The sequence below is a fragment of the Balaenoptera ricei genome, chromosome 8 (genome assembly GCF_028023285.1).
Source record: "Balaenoptera ricei isolate mBalRic1 chromosome 8, mBalRic1.hap2, whole genome shotgun sequence".
Lineage (NCBI taxonomy): Eukaryota > Metazoa > Chordata > Mammalia > Artiodactyla > Balaenopteridae > Balaenoptera > Balaenoptera ricei.
Genome location: NC_082646.1, coordinates 102,137,666 through 102,158,750, shown reverse-complemented (window position 1 = coordinate 102,158,750; position 21,085 = coordinate 102,137,666). Strand labels below are relative to the sequence as shown.

General features: G+C 43.0%; 1 protein-coding gene and 1 long non-coding RNA gene across 2 annotated transcripts in view; one reads left to right on the top strand and one right to left on the bottom strand.

Moving 5' to 3' along the window:
* LOC132369991 (uncharacterized) overlaps positions 1-21,085 on the bottom strand; it is a 103,095-nt gene that overhangs the window by 74,601 nt on the left and 7,409 nt on the right. The window lies entirely within an intron of this gene.
* LOC132369524 (olfactory receptor 5AP2-like) lies at positions 8,970-16,688 on the top strand. Its single transcript, XM_059929210.1, is given in 4 exon segments — positions 8,970-8,990; positions 11,663-11,786; positions 15,761-15,919; positions 15,922-16,688. Coding segments are annotated over 4 exon segments (1,071 nt in total).

Below are 21,085 nucleotides of genomic sequence, written 5' to 3'. Positions count from 1 at the left end.
GCCTGGTTACCTCTAACTCTGAGTTCCTTAATCCACTGAATTACTTCAGTTTATGGATCAGCCAGGGAGGGGGAAAAAGCATGGGATTAAGAATGTGGATGATATAAATGAGGAAGAGGGAAAAACAAAACCTGACCATCTTAGATCCTGATGGGGAAGAAAATAGGGGAGTATAGGCAGGTTGGGTTAAGGGCAATACAGCTGGGCTTGAGGCCTGTGAAGAAGACAAAGAAGCAATTGCATCTCTGTCAGATAAATCATTCACCTGGAACTTCACAGATGTCAAAGTGAAACTTTTTCCTAGAAAACTAATTAATCCATGGGTGAACCTGTTGATCAATGCTTAGTGATGATATTGGAATCACCTCCTGGCTTTATGTACAGGTTTGAGGTCATTTTTCTTAACATACTGTACTAGGCTTCTCCAGACAAGCAGAACCAACAGGATATATATGGATAGATAGACATAAGAGGAGATTTATTATAGGAATTGGCTCATGCAGTTATGGAGGCTGAGATCCACAATCTGCCATCTGCAAGCTGGAGAACTAGGAAAGACAGTGCTGTAATTCAGTCTGAACAAAAGCCTAAAAACCAGGGGGCTATTGATGTAAGTTGTGGTGAGATTCTGAAGGCTCCAGAACCAAGAAAAGCAATATCTGAGAGCAGGAGAAGATGGAGGTCCCAGTTCAAATAAAAACAGCAAAGTCACCCCTCCTTGGCCTTCTTGTTTTATTCAGGCCCTCAACCGACTGGGTGATGCCCACCCACATTGGTGAGGGTCATCTTCTTTATTCAGTCTACCAATTCAAATGCTAATCTCTTCTGGAAACCCCTCACAGACACACGGAGAAATGTTTTACAACTATCTGTGCATCCTTTTGTCCAGCCAAGTTGACACATAAAATTAACCATCACACATACTAAGGCTAGAGCAGGCTCCAGCTGGTCTCCTACCACCTCCGCAACACTCCAGCTCAGACTCAGGAAGTTAGGAACTGCAGTCTTTTCATGAAAATAAGCCATTTGCTTAATGAGAAAGTTTTCTTTAAATAATCATTTCCCTTAGGGCCAAGGAGACGCAGAGGACCAGGAAACAGAGAAGGGGAGGTGCCAACCCCTCCTTCACTGCCCTGGTAAACTCAGACTCTGCTTCTTAACTTCACCAATTCCTGAGCACGTGTTGCCAACAGCCCTAGGCAACCTAGTCACAGACTAAGAAGTGAACAGGTTCCCCAGAAATTGATAGGTGAGTAGCCTAAGAGGAATGGAGGGAAGACAAGGCAGAGGTGTGAGCGCAGGAGCAGCTGGTGACATGGCAAAGTTTCCCCAGAGAGACAAGGCATCCAATTCCTTCAGCCCCCCACATACTGCCCTCTCCAGATGGACCCCAGCCCTCTCCTCCCCTCTCCCTTCACCCAAAACCATCTGGCATAGAACCCAATAGGAGTCACTGGAATGTTGGTTGGAAATTAAGTCAAAGTTACCTCTCTCAAGAGCATTTGAACTAAATTTTTATTTACACATATTTAGAGCACCCAGAGCCCAGCCAGTACCTGAAGATCTAGAACTTTCCATTGGGTGGAAGTGAAGCCAAAGATAGGGGCAGATCAAGCCACAGGTGCTAAAAGGAAGACCAGTCTGTGGTCCCAGAAGGGCAGCCAAAGCACTGGGCTACAAGGGGTCATGGTCCAAGCAAGCAGTCAGTGTTGAATGAGTGCTTACTGTTACCAATGACTGGCTCCATCACCTGAGAAAAAATGGTCAGCCTTGCTGGGCCTCAGGTCTGTTCTATGTAGAATAGAGATGATCCCTAAAATCTCCTGTTTACAGATGGAAAGGGGGATAAATCACTTTGAATCTCCTGGATGTTCACCTTGTTCTCAAGGGTCTCAAACTCATTTAAACTAACCTTAAAAGTCTTTGGGGGAGGGACATTGTAATGAAGTGGGGAGTCGGCCCTGGCACTGGGATCTTCAGTGGAAAACTCAAGCTCTCCAGCGGCTGATAACTTCACTCACCAAGTGTGATGTCTCTCCAGACGTCACTTCCAGGGACAACTTGGGGCAGGATGGAAGGAGCCAAAATTAGATAAGACAGGGGCCTTCCCTTGGAGAAAGAATCCAAGACAGTCTAAGGGCATCTCCAACTGGAGCTGGTCAGAGGCAACTAGTATTACAAGGAGAGGGAGATGGGCAGATATCCTTCAGAAGATTCATGGATCCCGCTAGGGTGTGGCCACCCTGCTTCTCCACAGGATCCTGAATGCTGTCCACACCCCCCACCAGTGTCATAGACCCCGTTTCATCCTTACCCTCTCCGGGACCTCAGAGAAACTGGCCAGTCCCAAGAAGCTGAGTTAGATGGGAAGCAAGCCTGGCTCATAGGCAGTGTGTGGGTAAGCTCTGTAAAGATGAATTTGCCCCATGGAGGGGTACCAGTCAATCTCAGACCCCATTCTTCTACTCTAAGATGCTCATAAAGTATGATGTTTGATAATTTGAGAGACTGAAGTTTCAAGGCCAGCCCTCCAGAGTCATTATCACCCAGAAAACTCTATGCCCAATAAACACTGTATCTGATTCAGGACCTCAGGGTCTGAACAGTGCGGCTTCCCTTGGGTGTTACTATTGCACCCAACAGACAGTTTGCTGTTCTACTCACATGCGCTTTGAAGCTCAAAACTGCAATTCTTCATAAAAAATGACCCAATCACTCAATTTACAAAGTTGTCAGTAAACAAGTGATGTGAGCAAAACTGACAGGCTCTCAAACTGTGCCCAGAAGACCAAAGCAAGAAGGAAGACCAGAGACAGACTTGAGAACTTACGGGCAGGATGGGATGTTTAAATTTTCTTAGCGGTTCCTATCTTACATCGTTGCCTTCATGCCTTTCCCGCTTCTGACTTCCGCAGTCACTAGAGTTGGGCTCAGACATTCAGCCCAAATGTGGGTCGCTGCCCTGGCAGCCCCAGCACTGAGTCTCCACATTGGAGCTCCTGGGGGAAGCCAGAGTTTTCACTCAGTGTGATCGTCACAACCCGTGGTTAAAGCCAACTCACTTGCCATGCTCACCCCTCATTTCCTCTTCCCCAGGCCCAGCTGTCACTGAGAAGTCACATGCTCCTAAATACAACCCAGACCTATTGGGTAATTAATCTACCTCCCTAGCCACCCAATCACTCTCCCAAATTTCCTTCTTTCTCTTTCCCTATGAACCAGAAATCCTGAGACAGAAGACTGTAGATTCATGAGAGCATAAAATGAAACAGAAGTTACATGGGTCATGGAATCAGACAGGACTGGTGTCTGAATCTGGTTTTGCCATGTACAATCTAGCTTAACTTGTAAACAAGAAAGTTGTGTAAAGATTAAATACTTATATGGCAAAAGGCTTAGCATGTAGCATGGTTTATAGTAGACGATCACTTGATACCAGCTTCCCCACTTCTTCTAGAATTATTCATTCTGGGCATTAAAAGGGCATTGGCTGCTGGTATCACTGATGTGGTTATGCAAAATGGCATCTTCATTTTGCTCTTCTGTGGCTCCAGCATTGTTAATCAGTACTTCTGCGACCTCTGCCTCTCTGCCTGACCTCCAACTTACCTGTGCTGACGTTGCCAAGGCTGAGGCCATCCTCTTCCATTGTTCTGCTTACCCTCTCCATTGTCACTGTCTTCCTAGTCATGGTCAGAAGGATGCATCCCCTGAAAGCCCAAAGCAAAGCTCCCTCCATCCGTGACTTTCATCTTACTGTCATTTCCCTCTTCAATGACACCATCGTGTTCATATATGCTCAGCCAAGCTCTCAAAGTCTCAAGACAATGGGCTAAACCCTGTGGTTCTGTAGCAGGACAGAGCCAAGTAATCAGATCTTGCAGAGCAGAGTAACTCTAAACCAAGGATGAGTCAAAAGCCAAATACCAGGAGAAGAAGGATAAGATTTCAAAACCCAGGTCAAGATAAGAAAGGCAGCATCATGAGTGAAATCAGGGTCAGACACAAAGTTAGACCAATAGGTGGTACCCTTGGGGGCAAGACAAATATCAGATTCCTTGTCCTTAAGGCCATTGGAAGTCAAACCTAACTTGTGAGGAGCCAGACTCAGAAAGGGGTATTTCAGATCCCTCCAGACTCCTGCTTATGTACAAAATTTGTTTGGAGTTAAGCTTCTTTTAAACACCCATCCTCTCCTATTCTGGCACCTGACCTTGACCTCTCCTCCACATCTCTATTGCCCCTGATAAGAGACAGTGGCCAAAGACAGCACTTCAGAGGCTGCAGTGAAGCGTACTCTGTTCCAGCACCTGTTTCCTCGCCAGCCTCTTTTTTTCATGAGCTCTCCACTCCCAGGACAGCATACAGACACAAGCACATTTGTCACTGGGACGGTGCTGAATTATTCCCACGGTTACATTCCTACAAACTCTGCTCACCATTGTTATCTGGCTGTGTATCTCGCTTCCCCAACTAAACTGCAGGCTCTCTGAAGCAGGAACCAAAGCTCATATTTCATTTCATCCCCCACTGAGCCTAGAACAGTGCTGGGTAGTTAATCAGGGCATATTAATTAAGGCATATGTATTTATATATATTTCACCTCTTCCTCTTTGGATTTTCGGCTTTTAGACGGCAGGAGATAAAAAGAATACCAGTTGTTGTTATTCTATAAGGCTCGGGACTTTATGAACCACTCTGCTCCCTGAAGGAGGCATTTGCCCAATAATGATCATTAATAGCTAATATTTATTGAACATATATTATGTGCCAAGAATTCTGGGAGGCACCACATAACACACTATTTCATTTAACCCTCATAACAATTCTATGAGTAGGTTATGCCTATTTCACATATGAGAAAACTGAGAGTCCAAGAAATCTAGGGTCAAATATAGTTCAATGGCAGATCCAGGTCCAGCTGATTCCAAAGCCTATGCTCTACTCTAATGTCTAAAACCCCTTGGGTTTTTGCAGAAAATTATACAAGTTTACTTTTCTACTGCTTCCAAAAAATCCAGAGAACTTCTCCCTATTTCCCACCAAGGCCCAGCTTTTCTATTAATCCCATAGAGTCTTGACTCCTACCAGGAGTTTTCAGTTCCTACAGAGCACCTGAAGAGCCACTTGGAAGAGGAAAAAAGAAACGGGATAGAAGGGGCAGGAAAAATTAGGAAATGAAAGGGCCCTTGGTGCCACTGCTCTGGCCCCACTCCTTTTGCCACGAAAGGAAGCCCCAATTTCCTAAGCCAGTTACCTCTCCAACATCCCCTTCCTGAGTTCCATCTTAATGCTAGTGTAGAGTTTCTTTGTGAGTCACAACAAATAATGAAGCCACTTTTTCTTCCAAGGCAAGTCCAGGCTGGTTTCAAGAGTAGACAAGCAGTGATTCACCAATTGAATCATAAATGGGGCGCTTGGAGAAGGAGTGACGTTGCTTAAAGTAGCATCTGTCCCCCAAATCAGTGAAGGGTCTATTGAAACAGGATCTCAATTTTTCCTTGTGCAAAAGGAAGTATTTAGAAAATATGATCTAAGGAATGTCATTTCCGGTCCTGGTATTCACACGAAATCTGAACCCACTTGGCAGTACCAATGAACCTATGTATTGATAAAACATATACTGATGGGGTAACCTGCCTTACAGGTAATGTAACTCTGTTTTTCTTCTCAATTATCAGGTGGCCAAAACAGGAAGCAAAATGTCTCCCCCAAAAACAGGAAGCAAAATGCTCCCAAGTCACCCTGAGTAAAGAATGGATTGTCAATTGATAACTTTTTGAAACACCACCAGAAAACCTGTTCCTTGGCCAAAGCTAAGTTTATTAGACTTACTATAATAAGAGAGGATACAGAATCTTAGTAGTTCTCAATAGGAGGAAATAAATGGAAAATATTTATAGATTTTGGGGGTCTGGATTCAAGTGGTTTAAGGTGGATCTTCCACATCAAGGAGCAGATCAGGACTGGACAAAGTCTGTGACATTATAGTTTAGGATTGACAGATACAAGGGGGAAGGGCCTGAAAGCAAATCTTGGTAAGTAAACTACTGTTTGTTGAGAAAATTATTTACCCAAGTGAGTGATCTATTGTCTTAATAGGAGAGAGGTTTGCCTAGAGAAGCAAACTATTTGTTCAGATAAATTGGCCTGCAGGAATTTCATGAAGCAAACAGTGAAGTTATTTATTGGTTTACAATCATATCTTCCTAGGCCTGAATTTCTGGGAACAATTAGCTAAGTCATGTTGCCAAATAGGAAGTCTCAGCTCTCAGTCCCAATAGTTAAACTATGTGGATATAGATGATCTCCAAGCTCAAGTTCAATTTATTTTTTTTTAAACTACCGTGAGACGCTATTCTGTTCCCATGGAAACTGAACTTCACCTCACTTCCTCCCACCAGTGACATTAAGCCTGGGCTATAGTGCTGTGTGTTTCTCCCATCTCACCCCACAAAGTGAGCAGAGATAGTTAATAGAGAAATAGTTTCAGCTGAAGAAGTGCTCATATCACTTGTCAATCAGGCTTGAAAGAATGGGGTTGTATAGAACCTGCTACTAACAACTAGAACCTTCTCATGTTAAAAAAATGAATTGTCATAAATGAGTCATGGGGACGTAATGCACAGCATGGTGACTACAGTTAATGATACTGTCTTGCATATTTGAAAGTTGCTAAGAGAGTAGATCTTAAACATTCTCACCACAAGAAAAAAAATTGTAACTACGTATGGTGACAGATGTTAACTAGACTTATTGTGATTATTTCTCAGTATATGCAAATATCAAATCATTATGTTGTACACCTAAAACTAATAGAATGTTGTACGTCAATTATATCTCATAAAAAATGTTTTTAACTAAAAGTCAAAACAGTTTTAAAAAATTGCCTTAGGTCAATTAGCTAGATGCTGGCTCAGCAAGTGTGAAGAAAGGGCTTCTCAGAGGAAACAGGAAGGATCCTGGCCCGAGAAGCATGGACCATCTGAATTAGGAGAGATGAGCTAGAACTGGGGTCACAGCCAAGAGAAGAAGTTTTCCCTGGAAGAAGATATCAGGCAGCTGAGGCTGCTGTATTAACAGACAATACCCAAATCTCATTGGCTCACAGCAGCAGAAAGTGTATTTCTCACTCGTGTTCACGTCTATCATGAGTCAGTAGTGAGTCTTCTCCTTTTCATTCCAAGATTCAGGCTCATGTAAGAGAAGCCCCTATATCCTGGACATGGCTGGTGTCATAGCAGAGGGAAGAGAGGGGATATGGGAGACCACGGGTTGGCTCCTGAGGCATCTATGCTCAGAGAGGGCACAAATCACTTCCATTCACACTCACGGGGCCACACCTAGTGATGTGACCAAGCTTAAGTGAGGCAAGAGAATGGATAAGAATTCTTATCCGAGAGCTCCAGGGAGGAGCTCTGACTCTTAGGCATCATAATAAAATCTAGCACAATGAAGGAGACATTGCATTCATGAGTAGAGGACTGGCAGCATGAAGGGGGCATTTGCGGGGTAGATGCATCAGACACCTTGTGCCGGTTGGGATGCAGCGCAAAGGTCAGAGGACCCAGCACTGTTTCACTTCTACTGGCGAGATTCAGCAGGTCTCTCCCAAGTGAATAAACCCCCTCTTACCTGCAGGAAACATGGGCAATCCAGTCGCTCATCTGCTGTGACTCCCTCCCAGATCTGTAGTCTAGGGACTGAATTTCTTTTACCCAAACAAGTCATTTGCTGAACAAGGCCTCTTGCTTTATGAGGTGATTTCCCCTGGGATTGGGGAAACCCAAGGTGCCAGAGTCCCCAAGGAGTGAGCCAGCGTCTTCCTTCCTGGCCTGGGAAAAGCAACCTTTCTATATCCTGTTCTCACTGGACTTGGCCCCCCAGGGCCCATATCTGAGGGTGTCTGTCAAAGTTATTTATAAGAGTGAAAAGTTGGAAATACCTTATTGTCAATCCAGGGGGACAAGTAAATGATGCCACACATACACAATAAAAAACATGCAGTGATTAAATACAATTATGTAGACTATTACTTATTGATTGATATAGGGAAATGCCCATGGCATGAGTGAGAAAGTAAATGACAGAATATCTTGTGTAGTGTAACTCTGTTTGATTCTGTTTATGGGAAATCATGTTCATGATTGCATTGAGAAATTTATAACACGAACACTCACCAATGTCCATTTTCTGTGGTGGCAGGATTTTAGATGATGTTCTGCTCTCTTCTTGGTTCTTTTCTGTGTTGTTTAAATTTTTTACAACTAGCATGTGTTATTTTTACAAAGACAATAGAGCTATTTTGTAGGTGGGAAGAATTATGGTTTTTTTTTTTAGGTGGAGAGATGTATTTTCAATATTGTTAAGTGAATAAAGCAAATATGATATAATCCCATTATTGTATATTTATAGCAAATATACATGCTTGTTTCCCAGGGACATTCTGAGGATCAAAGGAAATAACAATTGGGGAAGTCACATCTAGACCATCAAAGAGGGCACATATGTTGATGTCATTATCACTTTCAGTCATTTCTTGTGAGACCTGGGGATTATGTGGACTTGTGTCCCTGTGCACATCTCGGCCTTTTGAGTCTCAGTAACCTGAAGACAGGCCCACCAGGGATGGACACTGTAAATGAAGGGCATCTGTCCTGGCATTTGATGGCGAATCCCTGCTCCTCAGGGGTTCCCAGACAACCCTCCCCAAGACCTCTCCAGCATACCTTGGAAACAACCTGCAGTTCTAGGACTGCTCCTGGGAGGACCAGTCACAAATTCCCACTGGCACATTTCTTAACTCTAGCGGTCATGATGAAAAAAACTAGATGAAACTTAAGACGGGAGTCTTCCCAGCTTTGTTACAACTGGTTGAGAAGTTCCCTTGAGAAAGCTGGTCAGAGGCAATTAATGAAAAGGGGAGAGGAACACCCCAAGAGGTCTGCAAAAACAAGGCTCATGGATGGATGGTCTCTGCTCAACCACAGGTAAGTGGGCTGAGAGGTGGAATCCTAATACCAGTAGGGGCTTAGATTCCTTTATCCTCCCTTCCTCATGAACCATGCTCACACCATTCAGATCTGATCAGCCCCTGCACTGAGGTGACTGGGGAAAAATTGGAGCTCAGAAGCAGTGCACAGTAAGGTTGAAATTAATTTCCTTAGGGTTGGACCCAGGGACCTCTTGGCTTTTTTTTTTAATTAATTTGGTTGTATTTCTTTTTTTTTTTTTTAATTTATTTATTTATGGCTGTGTTGGGTCTTCGTTTCTGTGCGAGGGCTTTCTCTAGTTGCGGCAAGTGGGGACCACTCTTCATCGCGGTGCGCGGGCCTCTCATTATCGCGGCCTCTCTTGTTGCGGAGCACAGGCCCCAGACGCGCAAGCTCAGTAATTGTGGCTCACGGGCCCAGCTACTCCGCGGCATGTGGGATCTTCCCAGACCAGGGCTCGAACCCGTGTCCCCTGCATTGGCAGGCAGATTCTCAACCACTGCGCCACCAGGGAAGCCCTTTTTTTTTTTTTATATTTGGCTGCATCATGTCTTAGTTGCTGCACGTGGGATCTATGTTGAGGCATGCGGGGATCTTCCCTTGCGGCGGGCAGGCTTCTCTCTAGTTGTGGCGCAAGGGTTCCAGAGCGCGTGGGCTCTGTAGTTTGCGGCGCGCGGGCTCTCTAGTTGAAGCATGCAAGCTCAGTAGGTGTGGCGCGCCGGCTTAGTTGCCCTGCGGCATGTGGGATCTTAGTTCCCTGACCAGGGATGGAACCTGCGTCCCCTGCATTGTAAGGCAGATTCTTTACCACTGGACCGCCAGGGAAGTCCCAGGGGCCTCTTGGCTTTTACTGCTCACACTCTATCCTCTGTTAGCTTCAACTACGAGCTTTACTTTGTACACCAGAGACCTTGGAGTTCTCCCTGACACTACTCTCCTCCTCACACTGGCATCTTCAGCCCATCACCAAATCCTGACATATTTACAGCCAAACATCACTTGAATCCATTTACCTCTGTCTGTCTCCACTATCCTCCACCCCTCTAGTTTAAGCTATGAATCCCCCCTGGATGATTTCAACATCCTCCCAACAAATCTCCCCCATCTATTGGCCCTCCTCCAATCATTTCCCCACAACTGAATTTAGAGTGATCTTATCAAAAAGCAAATATGGCCATATCATCTCCCTGGTTAAAATTTTTTTATGGCATCCCAGAAAAAAAAAAAATCCTTAACATAGTCTCGGGTACTAGATAATAACAGTGTAGGCTCTAAACCTGACCACCTGAATTCAAACCCCAGTTCTGCCACTTATAGCTGAGCCTTTGGGCAAGTCCCTTAACTTCTTTGTGCCTTGGTTTCCTCATATGTAAAATAGAGATTTCAGTAGTACATCTCATAAGGTTGTTGAGAGGATTAAATGAAATTAATGGTGTTTAGAATAGTGCTTGATACACAGAAAGCACTCAATAAATGTTACAAAGCACTGCCTGCCTGCTGGCCTCAGCTTGCACACTCTCCCTCTTTGCCCTCTACCAGCACTGGCCCTTTATTCAGCTCTTATTCCTCTCTAGGCTTGCTCAGACCTCAGGGCCTTTGCATAGGCTGTCCCCACTCTTCTCTCCTATGAAAAACTCTTCCTGGGGAAAAACGTCCTTGGTCTTCTGGTCAAAGTTTCAGGCTTATAGCACTAAGTACCTCCATGTTGGAGTTATTGCTCCAGTTGCAATTTTCAATAATTTGTGTGATTATTTCTAAATTCCACAAGAGTGGGCACTACGTCTGTTCACTCCTTACCATTGGCTCCTTACTTCCCACTCTGTGCGTAGCACACAGTGGATGCACAATAAACATATTCTGAATGACTGAATATGTCCGTCAACTCTCAAGCTTCCATCTCCTATGCAGAACTTTCTGCTAAGCTTCAAAATGGTAGAGCAACCTGTCTCCTGGACCTGTGTATTGGGCTCTCCCAAATGCTATCAAAAATGGAACTTACCACATTCCTCCTCAAACCTGTTACCTGTTAGAGTGAATGACACCATTGTTCACCCCATTACCCAAATGAGGACCCTGGATGTCATCCTTGACTGCCCTTCAGCACACATATCCAATTAATGAGCAAGTACTGATAAACCCATCTCCCAGCTATTTCCCTAATCTTTTCACTCTCTCTCTTTTTTTTTTTTTTTTAAATTTTATTTATTTATTTATTTATGGCTGTGTTGGGTCTTCGTTTCTGTGCGAGGGCTTTCTCCAGTTGTGGCAAGTGGGGGCCACTCTTCATCGCAGTGCGCGGGCCTCTCACTATCGCAGCCTCTCTTGTTGCGGAGCACAGGCTCCAGACGCGCAGGCTCAGTAATTGTGGCTCACGGGCCCAGTTGCTCCGCGGCATGTGGGATCTTCCCAGACCAGGGCTCGAACCCGTGTCCCCTGCATTGGCAGGCGGATTCTTAACCACTGCGCCACCAGGGAAGCCCCTTCACTCTCTCTTTGAGCAAGGATCTCATCTACATTGGTCACCATTGTGTCTCCAGTCCTAATAATGGGACTTGATTATTTGTGAGTCAATAAATAACACTATCCCAGCCAAGGCCACTGTGGTCAGCTGCCTAATGTAGCTCCCTGCCTCCTGTCTAACTTCCCTTGAATTCATTTTAACACCTTAGGCTGACCATGTCACCATCCTGCTTAAACTCCTCCAGCAGCTCTCCACTTATAGGACTCTGCTCTCAAGGCCAGTCCTCCAGGAGCTGCGCAGTATTTCCTCATGGTTAACAGTGACCAGTACTGGTTAGTAAATGTTTATTGTATTTACTTATTTATTTATTTTGGCCATGCCCCGTGGCATGCGGGGTCTTAATTCCCCGACCAGGGATCCAACCTGCGCCCCCTGCAGTGGATGCATGACGTTCTAACCACTGAACCACCAGGGAATTCCCAGTAAATGTTTATTTTTAAAAGGCAAGGAATAAATAGTACCTGGACTAACCCTGGGGGTCTGAAAACTCGTTTCTTCACCCATTCACTAAAGCTCTTTCTATCAAAAGAAATTTATTTATTGGGAATTCCCTGGTGGTCCAGTGGTTAGGACTCCTCACTTTCACTGCTGCGGGCACGGGTTCAATCCCTGGTCAGGGAACTAAGATCCCACAAGCCGTGCAGCATGGCCAAAATTTAAAAAAAAAAAATTGTTTATGAAATTAGTTGAAACTCCAAACTACTGATCACTGTACTTTACACACAAATATCAAGCAATTAAAGTTATAGCCAAAAGTGGCAAGTTCCTGTACCCAAGGAAAGAGCAGAGGTGTCAGAGAGAGAAGTGGAACCCATCCTTGGCTCTGTAAGGTATCCATGGGAACAGGAGATCTTCAGAAACTCTCAGGGACTTTCTCATCTTGAGATGACATCCACCTTCATGAGCCACCCCTATTCTGACCTTGATAAGCCTTCTCTTTTCTTTCATGTCAGGACACTTCATTGTCATTCATGCACTCTCATTGCCATGGCAGCCCCTCATCAACATCTTAGCAGAGGAACTGGAGGAGGCTGTCCTGCTTTCTCATCCAGGAATTTATTACTGTCAATCCAGGTCCTCCAGGGTTCAATCACACCCATTGTTTCAGCCAACTCACCCCTTAACTCTATCAGTGTGCTAGAGATGAGTGAGCCCAGATCATGGAATTATTGAAGAGACAGGCCAAGCAAAGCACCCCTGCCAGCTTCCTTCTGGTTTTCTCTGTGCTGAGGTCTTTAAGGACCACAATAACTAACATCTCTCCTCTCTATGCTAATTCTGAACCAATTAAGAGAGACGAGGTAGAAGCAAGGCAGACAGAGAGCAAAATACCACCTGCATCACTGATGCAACTTGGTACTGCAGAACATGACTCATCCTTGTAAATTGTCTTCTTAAAAATTAGACAGACAATGACCTAGTTTTAAGGTCTACATTACAGAGAAATAGAGCAGAGCAGAACCTGTGCTTCCAATGAGCAAAGAAGAGAGCAAAGCAGAACTACACACATTTAGTGCCTTAACCCAAACCCATTGATCACAAAAGGCATCCCTCCTCCAGGAGAAGAGGGGGTGAGGTGTATTACACAATGGATACCCCTCTTTAAGAAAGGAAACATCATGAGCAGAGAAGAAGCATCCCCACTGGTGTTCTCCATAGGTAAAATCTGTACATACTTCTTATATTTCAAGAGGCTGAGTTGCCAATAGGTACTGATAGCACAAAGCCATATTACCAGCTTTGACCAGACACCACCTATTTCTAGCTATCCTGAGATACTCTGAAGAGGCCCTGCCTTATTCCTCCTTTGTTCTCAGCCTCATCGAGACGATATAGAATTCCAAACGTTTAACAACCAGAACGCCATGGGCACCAATCAGAACAGATGCTCCAACAATCAGAACCTACACTCAACCAATCAGAACTGATGTCCAACCAATGACGTCCAACCAATGACAGCAGACCCTGGCCAGTATCCCATACAAGGGCTTCCCCTCAGAACAGCAGCCTTGGTTATCTGAAAACCCAAAAAGCGAGGATGCTTAGAGGCAAATTCTTGGGAACATGACAACAGCTGAGAAAACGTATATAAACATGAGGGCCCCTCTGGGGAGGTTAGGGATGTAGGCGTGTGAACACTCTGACCTGTGCTCTCTGGTGAAAGAGCTCACCTCCAGTTCTGCCTTCAGAACCATGCCCTGCACTGGACCCCAATACCACAAATCTGGCATGTCCTACTGCCTTCAGTTATTTATAGCTAAAACACAAGACTTTGGTTCTTTGGTCATGGTTTTGTCGAACTGGAGTTTTCATATTTAATGTAGCTGCCTATTCTCCCATACAAATATTTTTCTTAGTTAGTGGTAAATAATAAACGACTTTGTTTTAATTTATTGCGTTTAATTTTCTCCCCTTGTATTATTAGCTCTGTAATACAGAGAGATCTGAAAGCCCAGTCTCAGGGATTTCCCTGGCGGTCCAGTGGTTAAGACTCTGCACTTCCACTGCTCCCTGGTCAGGGAAATAAGATCCCACATGCCATGTGGCACGGCCAAAAAAAAGAAAAAAAGAAAACCCAGTCTCCTGACAACTGCTCAGGAGGCCTGTATCAATAGCCAGGAGTGTCCCCAGCTGGGTGTATTAGTGTCCTAGGGCTGCTGTAACAAAGTACCACAAATTGTGTGGCTTAAAACAAGAAAAATATACTCCCTCGTAGTTCTGGAGGCTACAAGTTCAAAATTAAGGTGTTGGCAGAGATGTGCTCCCTCAGAAGCTTCAAGGGGTGGATGTTTCCTTGTCTCTTCTGGCTTCCAGAAGCCCCAGATATCCTTGGCTTGTGGCAGCATCACTCCAATCTCTGCTTCTGTCTTCACATGGCCACCTTGCATCTGTATCTGTGTCTTCACATGGCATTCTCCCATACCTCCTGTATCTCCATTTTCTTTTCTTATAAGAACACCAGTCATATTGGATTGAGGGCTCACCCTAATCGAATATGATTCAACTTGATTACTTCTGCAAAGACCCTATTTACAAATAAGGTAACATTCACAGGTACCAGGGGTTAGGACTTCAACAAATCTTCCTGAGAGATACAATTCAACCTACAACACTGGGAGAAATCACTGCTCTACTGAGTCACCTTATATTAATGATGACATTAGGCCTGATTTCCGTGTCCCTGGCCTTGGGGACTAGTACTGTTGGAGCCTTTGCCCCCAAATAAATTACAAATTAACACTTTCACGTATTCCCTCTCTGGACCAACATACTGGCCTCCAGCACTCACTAGTGATGCAGTTCTCCATGGAACAGGAAATTTGGGGAATAGAAAATTATTATAACTATGTAATAGACATATGATTATTACTTGGACCGAGTTCTAATCCCACGTTCTTTATGTACTAGATCTCTTACCTTGGGCAAATTGATCCTCTCACTAAATATAAATGGACATAATGTTTTTTTTTATGTTCTATACATTTTTACAATTTATTTTATTGAAGTATAGTTGATTTACAATGTTGCATTAATTTCTGCTGTACAGCAAAGTGATTCAGTTATACGTATATATACATTCTTTTTCATACTCTTTTCCATTATAGTTTATCACAGGATATTGAATATAGTTCCCTGTGCTATACAGTAGGACCTTGTTGATTATTCATAGTTTGCATCTGCTAATCCCAAACTCCCAATCCATCCCTCCCCCTGCCCCATCCCCCTTGACAACCATAAGTCTGTTCTCTATGTCTGTGAGTCTATTTCTGTTTCGTAGATAAGTTCATTTGTCATATTTTAGATTCCACATGTAAGTGATAGCCTATATTATCTATCTGTCTCTGTCTGATTTACTTCACTTAGTGTGATAATCTCTAGGTCCAACCATGTTGCTGCAAATGGCATTATTTCGTTCTTTTTTATGGCTAACATTCCATTGGATATATGTACCACATCTTCTTTATCCATTCCTCTGTCGATGGACATTAAGGTTGTTTCCATGTCTTGGCTATTGTGAATAGTTAAATGGGCATAATATTTAAATGAGAAAGTATTATGAAGTTTCAATAGCTGTTTAGGAAATGAGTTAGCACATGACTCACAGTAGGTGATCAATTCAGGCCAGTGTCCCCCCCCACCCAGTTCCTCTAGCACTGCCCATTCTGGGGGAATTAAAAGAGCTGCAGACACTGACCCCAGGGTCTGCCTCTAGGGTACAAGCATGTCTTACTTGGTGTCTCTGCAGTGACGGGCACCACAGGGAAGAACTGCACCCGCGTCATCTGGTTCCTCCTGCTGGGGCTCACAGAGCAGGCGGGGCTCAAGGGCATCCTCTTTGCACCCTTCCTGTTCATCTACTCAGTCACCCTCACAGGCAACCTGGCCATGATCACCCTGACCCACGCAGACCCGTGTACTTCTTGCTGCATATCCTCTCCTTCATAGACTCCTCCTCCTCCACGTTAAGCACCCCCAGGCTGCTGGAGAGCTTCCTCACCTCAAGCCAGTCCATCTCCTTTGCAGGCTGCGTGGTCCAGATGGCCCTCATGACTCTCCACGGTACTGCTGAGTGTCTGCTCCTGGCCATTATGGCATATGACCAATTTGCTGCCATCTACCACCCTCTCCTCCACCACACCATCATGTCCCAAAGTCTGTGTGTCCAACTGGTGGCAACCACCTATATGGCTTCTGTTGCCAATTCAGCTTTACTGACTGGGTACATCTTCAAGCCGCTCTACTGTGGTCTCAATATCATTAACCACTATGTCTATGACGTCCCCCTTGTGCTCCAAATTGCCTACGCAGACATTGCCAAGGCTGAGGCCATTGTCTTCTCATCTTCTGCCTTGATTATCCTCTTTACCGTCACCATTATCCTGGTCTCCTATGCCTACATCCTGGTGACTATCTGCAGGATGCGTTCCCTCAAGGCTCAGAGCAAAGCACTCTCCACCTGTGCCTCCCACCTCGCAGTCATCTGCCTTTTCTATGGCACCATCACCTTCATGTATGCCCAGCCAAGCTCTCACAGTTCCATGGAACAGAACAAGGTCGTGTCTGTCTTCTACACAGTGATCATCTCCATGCTGAACCCTCTGATCTACAGCCTGAGGAATAAAGATGTGAAGCCTGCTCTAAAGAGGAGATGCCTTGACATGCTGCCTTCCTAACAGAGAGTGAAACATTCTATCCTAAGCCATAACATGGTAGAGACAACATAAAACATGAATAATATTAACACTTGGATAGAAGGAATTATGTGCCAGCACTATTTCAAATACCTTTCACATATCAATCCATTTAATCTTCACAACAAGAGGTTGAAATAAATACTATTATTATCCCTTAGGAATCTGAGGCACAGAGAGGCTGAGTAACTGGCCCAAGGTCACACAGCTAATAAGAAGCATAGTCAGAATTTGAATCCAGGCAGTCTGGCTCCAGAGACCATGTTCTCAACCAATACATTATATTGCCTTTTTCTGATAAGTGCATCTTACAAACAGACAATGGGCACCGTTTTTCCTAAATTCCATATGTCATAAGGAGGGGCTAGATCATGGAATTATAAGGTGGTATGGGCAGAATATGGACTTTGGCACACCTGAGTTATGCTGCCTCTGAGTGATTCTCTCTTTAAGCAACTGTGTGATGTCAAGTCAAGGTATACAACCCCCTGACCCTCAGTTTTCCCAAGTGAAATGGGGCACTAACGCCCATCTCAACTGGTTATCATAAGGTTCCCATGAAGATAAAATGGGCTTACATGGGGTCTGGCACAAACAGTTATTCAGACCATTGGGTTCTTTTCTTCCCTGGGGAAACTTCTCCATGAAACCAAATTTTTGTACATCAATGTTTTTTAAGTGTGAGACCATATCAGATAAACTAAAAGGTCCTACTGTATAGCACAGGGAACTATAATCAATATCTTATAATAAATCATAATGAAAAAGAATATGGAGAGGGCAGACAGCAGAAGCAAGAAGAACTACAATCCTGTAGCCTGCAGAATGAAAACCACAATCACAGAAATATAGACAAAATGAAAAGGCAGAGGATAATGTCCCAGATGAAGGAACAAGATAAAATCCCAGAAAAACAACTAAATGAAGTGGAGATAGGCAGCCTTCATGAAAAGAATTCAGAATAATGATAGTGAAGATGATCCAGGACCTCAGAAAAAGAATGGAGGCAAAGATCAAGAAGATGCAAGAAATGTTTAACAAAGACCTAGAAGAATTAAAGAACAAACAAACAGAGATGAACACAGATCATGAAGAAATCAAAGAGGAAATCAAAAAATACCTAGAGACAAATGACAATGAAAACACGATGATCCAAAACCTATGGGATGCAGCAAAAGCAGTTCTAAGAGGGAAGTTTACAGCAATACAATCCTACCTCAAGAAACAAGAAAAATCTCAAGTAAACAATCTAACCTTACACCTAAAGGAACTAGAGAAAGAAGAACAAACAAAACCCAAAGTTAGTAGAAGGAAAGAAATCGTAAAGATCAGAGCAGAAGTAAATGAAATAGAAACAAAGAAAACAATAGCAAAGATAAATAAAACTAAAAGCTGGTTCCTTGAAAAGATAAACAAAATTGATAAACCTTTAGCCAGACTCATCAAGAAAAAAGAGGGAGAGGACTCAAACCAGTAAAATTAGAAATGAAAAAGGAGAAGTTACAACAGACACCACAGAAATACAAAGCATCATAAGAGACAACTACAAGCAACTCTATGCCAATAAAATGGACAACCTGGAAGAAATGGACAAATTCTTAGAAAGCACAACCTTCCAAGACTGAACCAGGAAGAAATAGGAAATATGAACAGACCAATCAGAAGTAATGAAATTGAAACTGTGATTAAAAATCTTCCAACAAACAGAAGTCCAGGACCAGATGGCTTCACAGGTGAATTCTACCAAACATTTAGAGAAGAGCTAACACCCACCCTTCTCAAACTCTTCCAAAAATTTGCAGGGGAAGGAGCACTCCCAAACTCCTCCTACGAGGCCACCATCACCTTGATACCAAAACCAGACAGAGATACAATAAAAAAAAAAAAATTACAGACCAATATCACTGATGAATATAGATGCAAAAATCCTCAACAAAATACTACCAAACATTATCCAACAACACATTAAAAGGATCATACACCATGATCAAGTGGGATTTATCACAGGGATGCAATGATTCTTCAATATATGCAAATCAATCGATGTGATACACCATATTAACAAATTGAAGGAGAAAAACCATATGATCATCTCAATAGATGCAGAAAAAGCTTTTGACAAAATTCAACACCCATTTATGATAAAAACTCTCCAGAAAGTGGACATAGAGTAAACCTACCTCAACATAATAAAGGCCATATACGACAAACCCACAGCAAACATCATTCTCAGTGGTGAAAAATTGGAAGTATTTCCTCTAAGATAAGGAACAAGACAAGGATGTCCACTCTCGCCACTATTATTCAACATAGTTTTGGAAGTCCTAGTCACAGCAGTCAGAGAAGAAAAAGATATAAAAGGAATACAGATTAGAAAGGAAGAAGTAAAACTGTCACTGTTTGCAGGTGACATGATACTATACATAGGAAATCCTAAAGATGTCACCAGAAAACTACTAGAGCTAATCAATGAATTTGGTAAAGTTTCAGGATACAAAATTAATGCACAGAAATCTCTTGCATTCCTATGCACTAACAATGAAAGATCAGAAAAAGAAAGTAAGGAAACAATCCCATTCACCAGTGCAACAAAAAGAATAAAATACCTAGGAATAAACCTACCTAAGGAAGTAAAAGACCTGTACTCAGAAAACTATAAGACACTGATGAAAGAAATCAAAGATGACAAAAACAGTTGGAGAGATACACCATGTTCTTGGATTGGAAGAATCAATGTTGTGAAAATGACTATACTACCCAAAGCAATCTACAGATTCAGTGCAATCCCTATCAAATTACCTGTGGCATTTCTCACAGAACTAGAACAAAAAATCTTAAAATTTTAATGGAGACACAAAAGATCCCTAAGAGCCAAAGCAATATTGAGAAAAAAAAAACAGAGCTGGAGGAATCAGGCTCCCTGACTTCAGACTATACTACAAAGCTACAGTAATCAGGACAATATGATATTGGCACAAAAACAGAAATATAGATCAATGGAACAAGATAGAAAACCCAGAGATAAACCCATGCACCTATGGTCAACTAATCTATGACAAAGGAGGCAAGGATATACAATGGAGAAATGACAGTCTCTTCAATAAGTGGTGCTGGGAAAACTGGACAGGTACATGTAAAAGAATGAAATTAGAACACTCCCTAACACCATATACAAAAATAAACTCAAAATGGATTAAAGACCTAAATGTAAGACCAAACACTGTAAAACTCTTAGAGGAAAACATAGGAAGAACACCCTTTTACATAAATCACAGCAAGATCTTTCTTGACCCACCTCCTAGAGTAATGGAAATAAAAGCAAAAATAAACAAATGGGACCTAATGAAACTTAAAAGCTTTTGCACAGCAAAGGAAACTATAAACAAGACAAAAAGATAACCCTCAGAATGGGAGAAAATATTTGCAAATGAATCGACAGACAAAGGATTCATCTCCAAAATATACAAACAGCTCATGCAGCTCAATATCAAAAAAACAAACACAATCAAAAAATGGGCAGAAGATCTAAATAGACTTTTCTCCAAAGAAGACATACAGATGGCCACAAGGCACATGAAAAGCTGCTCAACATCACTAATTATTAGAGAAATGCAAATCAAAACTACAATGAGGTATCACCTCACACCAATTAGAATGGGCATCATCAGAAAATCTACAAACAATAAATGCTGGAGAAAGTGTAGAGAAAAGGGAACCTTCTTGCACTGTTGGTAGGAACGTAATTTGATGCAGCCGGTATGGAGAACAGTATGGAGGTTCCTTAAAGAACTAAAAATAGAATTACCATATGACCCAGCAATCCCACTCCTGGGCATATACCCAGAGAAAACCATAATTCAAAAAGACACATGCACCCCAATGTTCATTGCAGCACTATTTACAATAGCCAGGTCATGGTAGCAACCTAAATGTCCATCGACAGATGAATGGATATAGAAGATGTGGTACATATATACAATGGAATATTACTCAGCCATACAAAGGAATGAAACTGGGTCATTTGTAGATATGTGGATGGACCTAGAGACGGTCATACAGAGTGAAGTTAGAAAGAGAAAAACAAATTTCGTATATTACCACATATATGTGGAATCTAGAAAAATGGTACAGATGAATCGGTTTGCAAGGCAGAAACAAAGATATAGAGAACAAACGTATGGACACCAAGGGGGGAATGCAGGGCAGGGGGTGTGGGATGAATTGGGAGGTTGGGATTGACATATATACACTAATATGTATAAAATAGATAACTAATAAGAACCTGCTGTTTAGCACAGGGAACTCCACTTCGCTGTACAGTAGAAACTAACACAACATTGTAAAACAACTACACCCCAATTAAAAAAAAGAAACAGGGC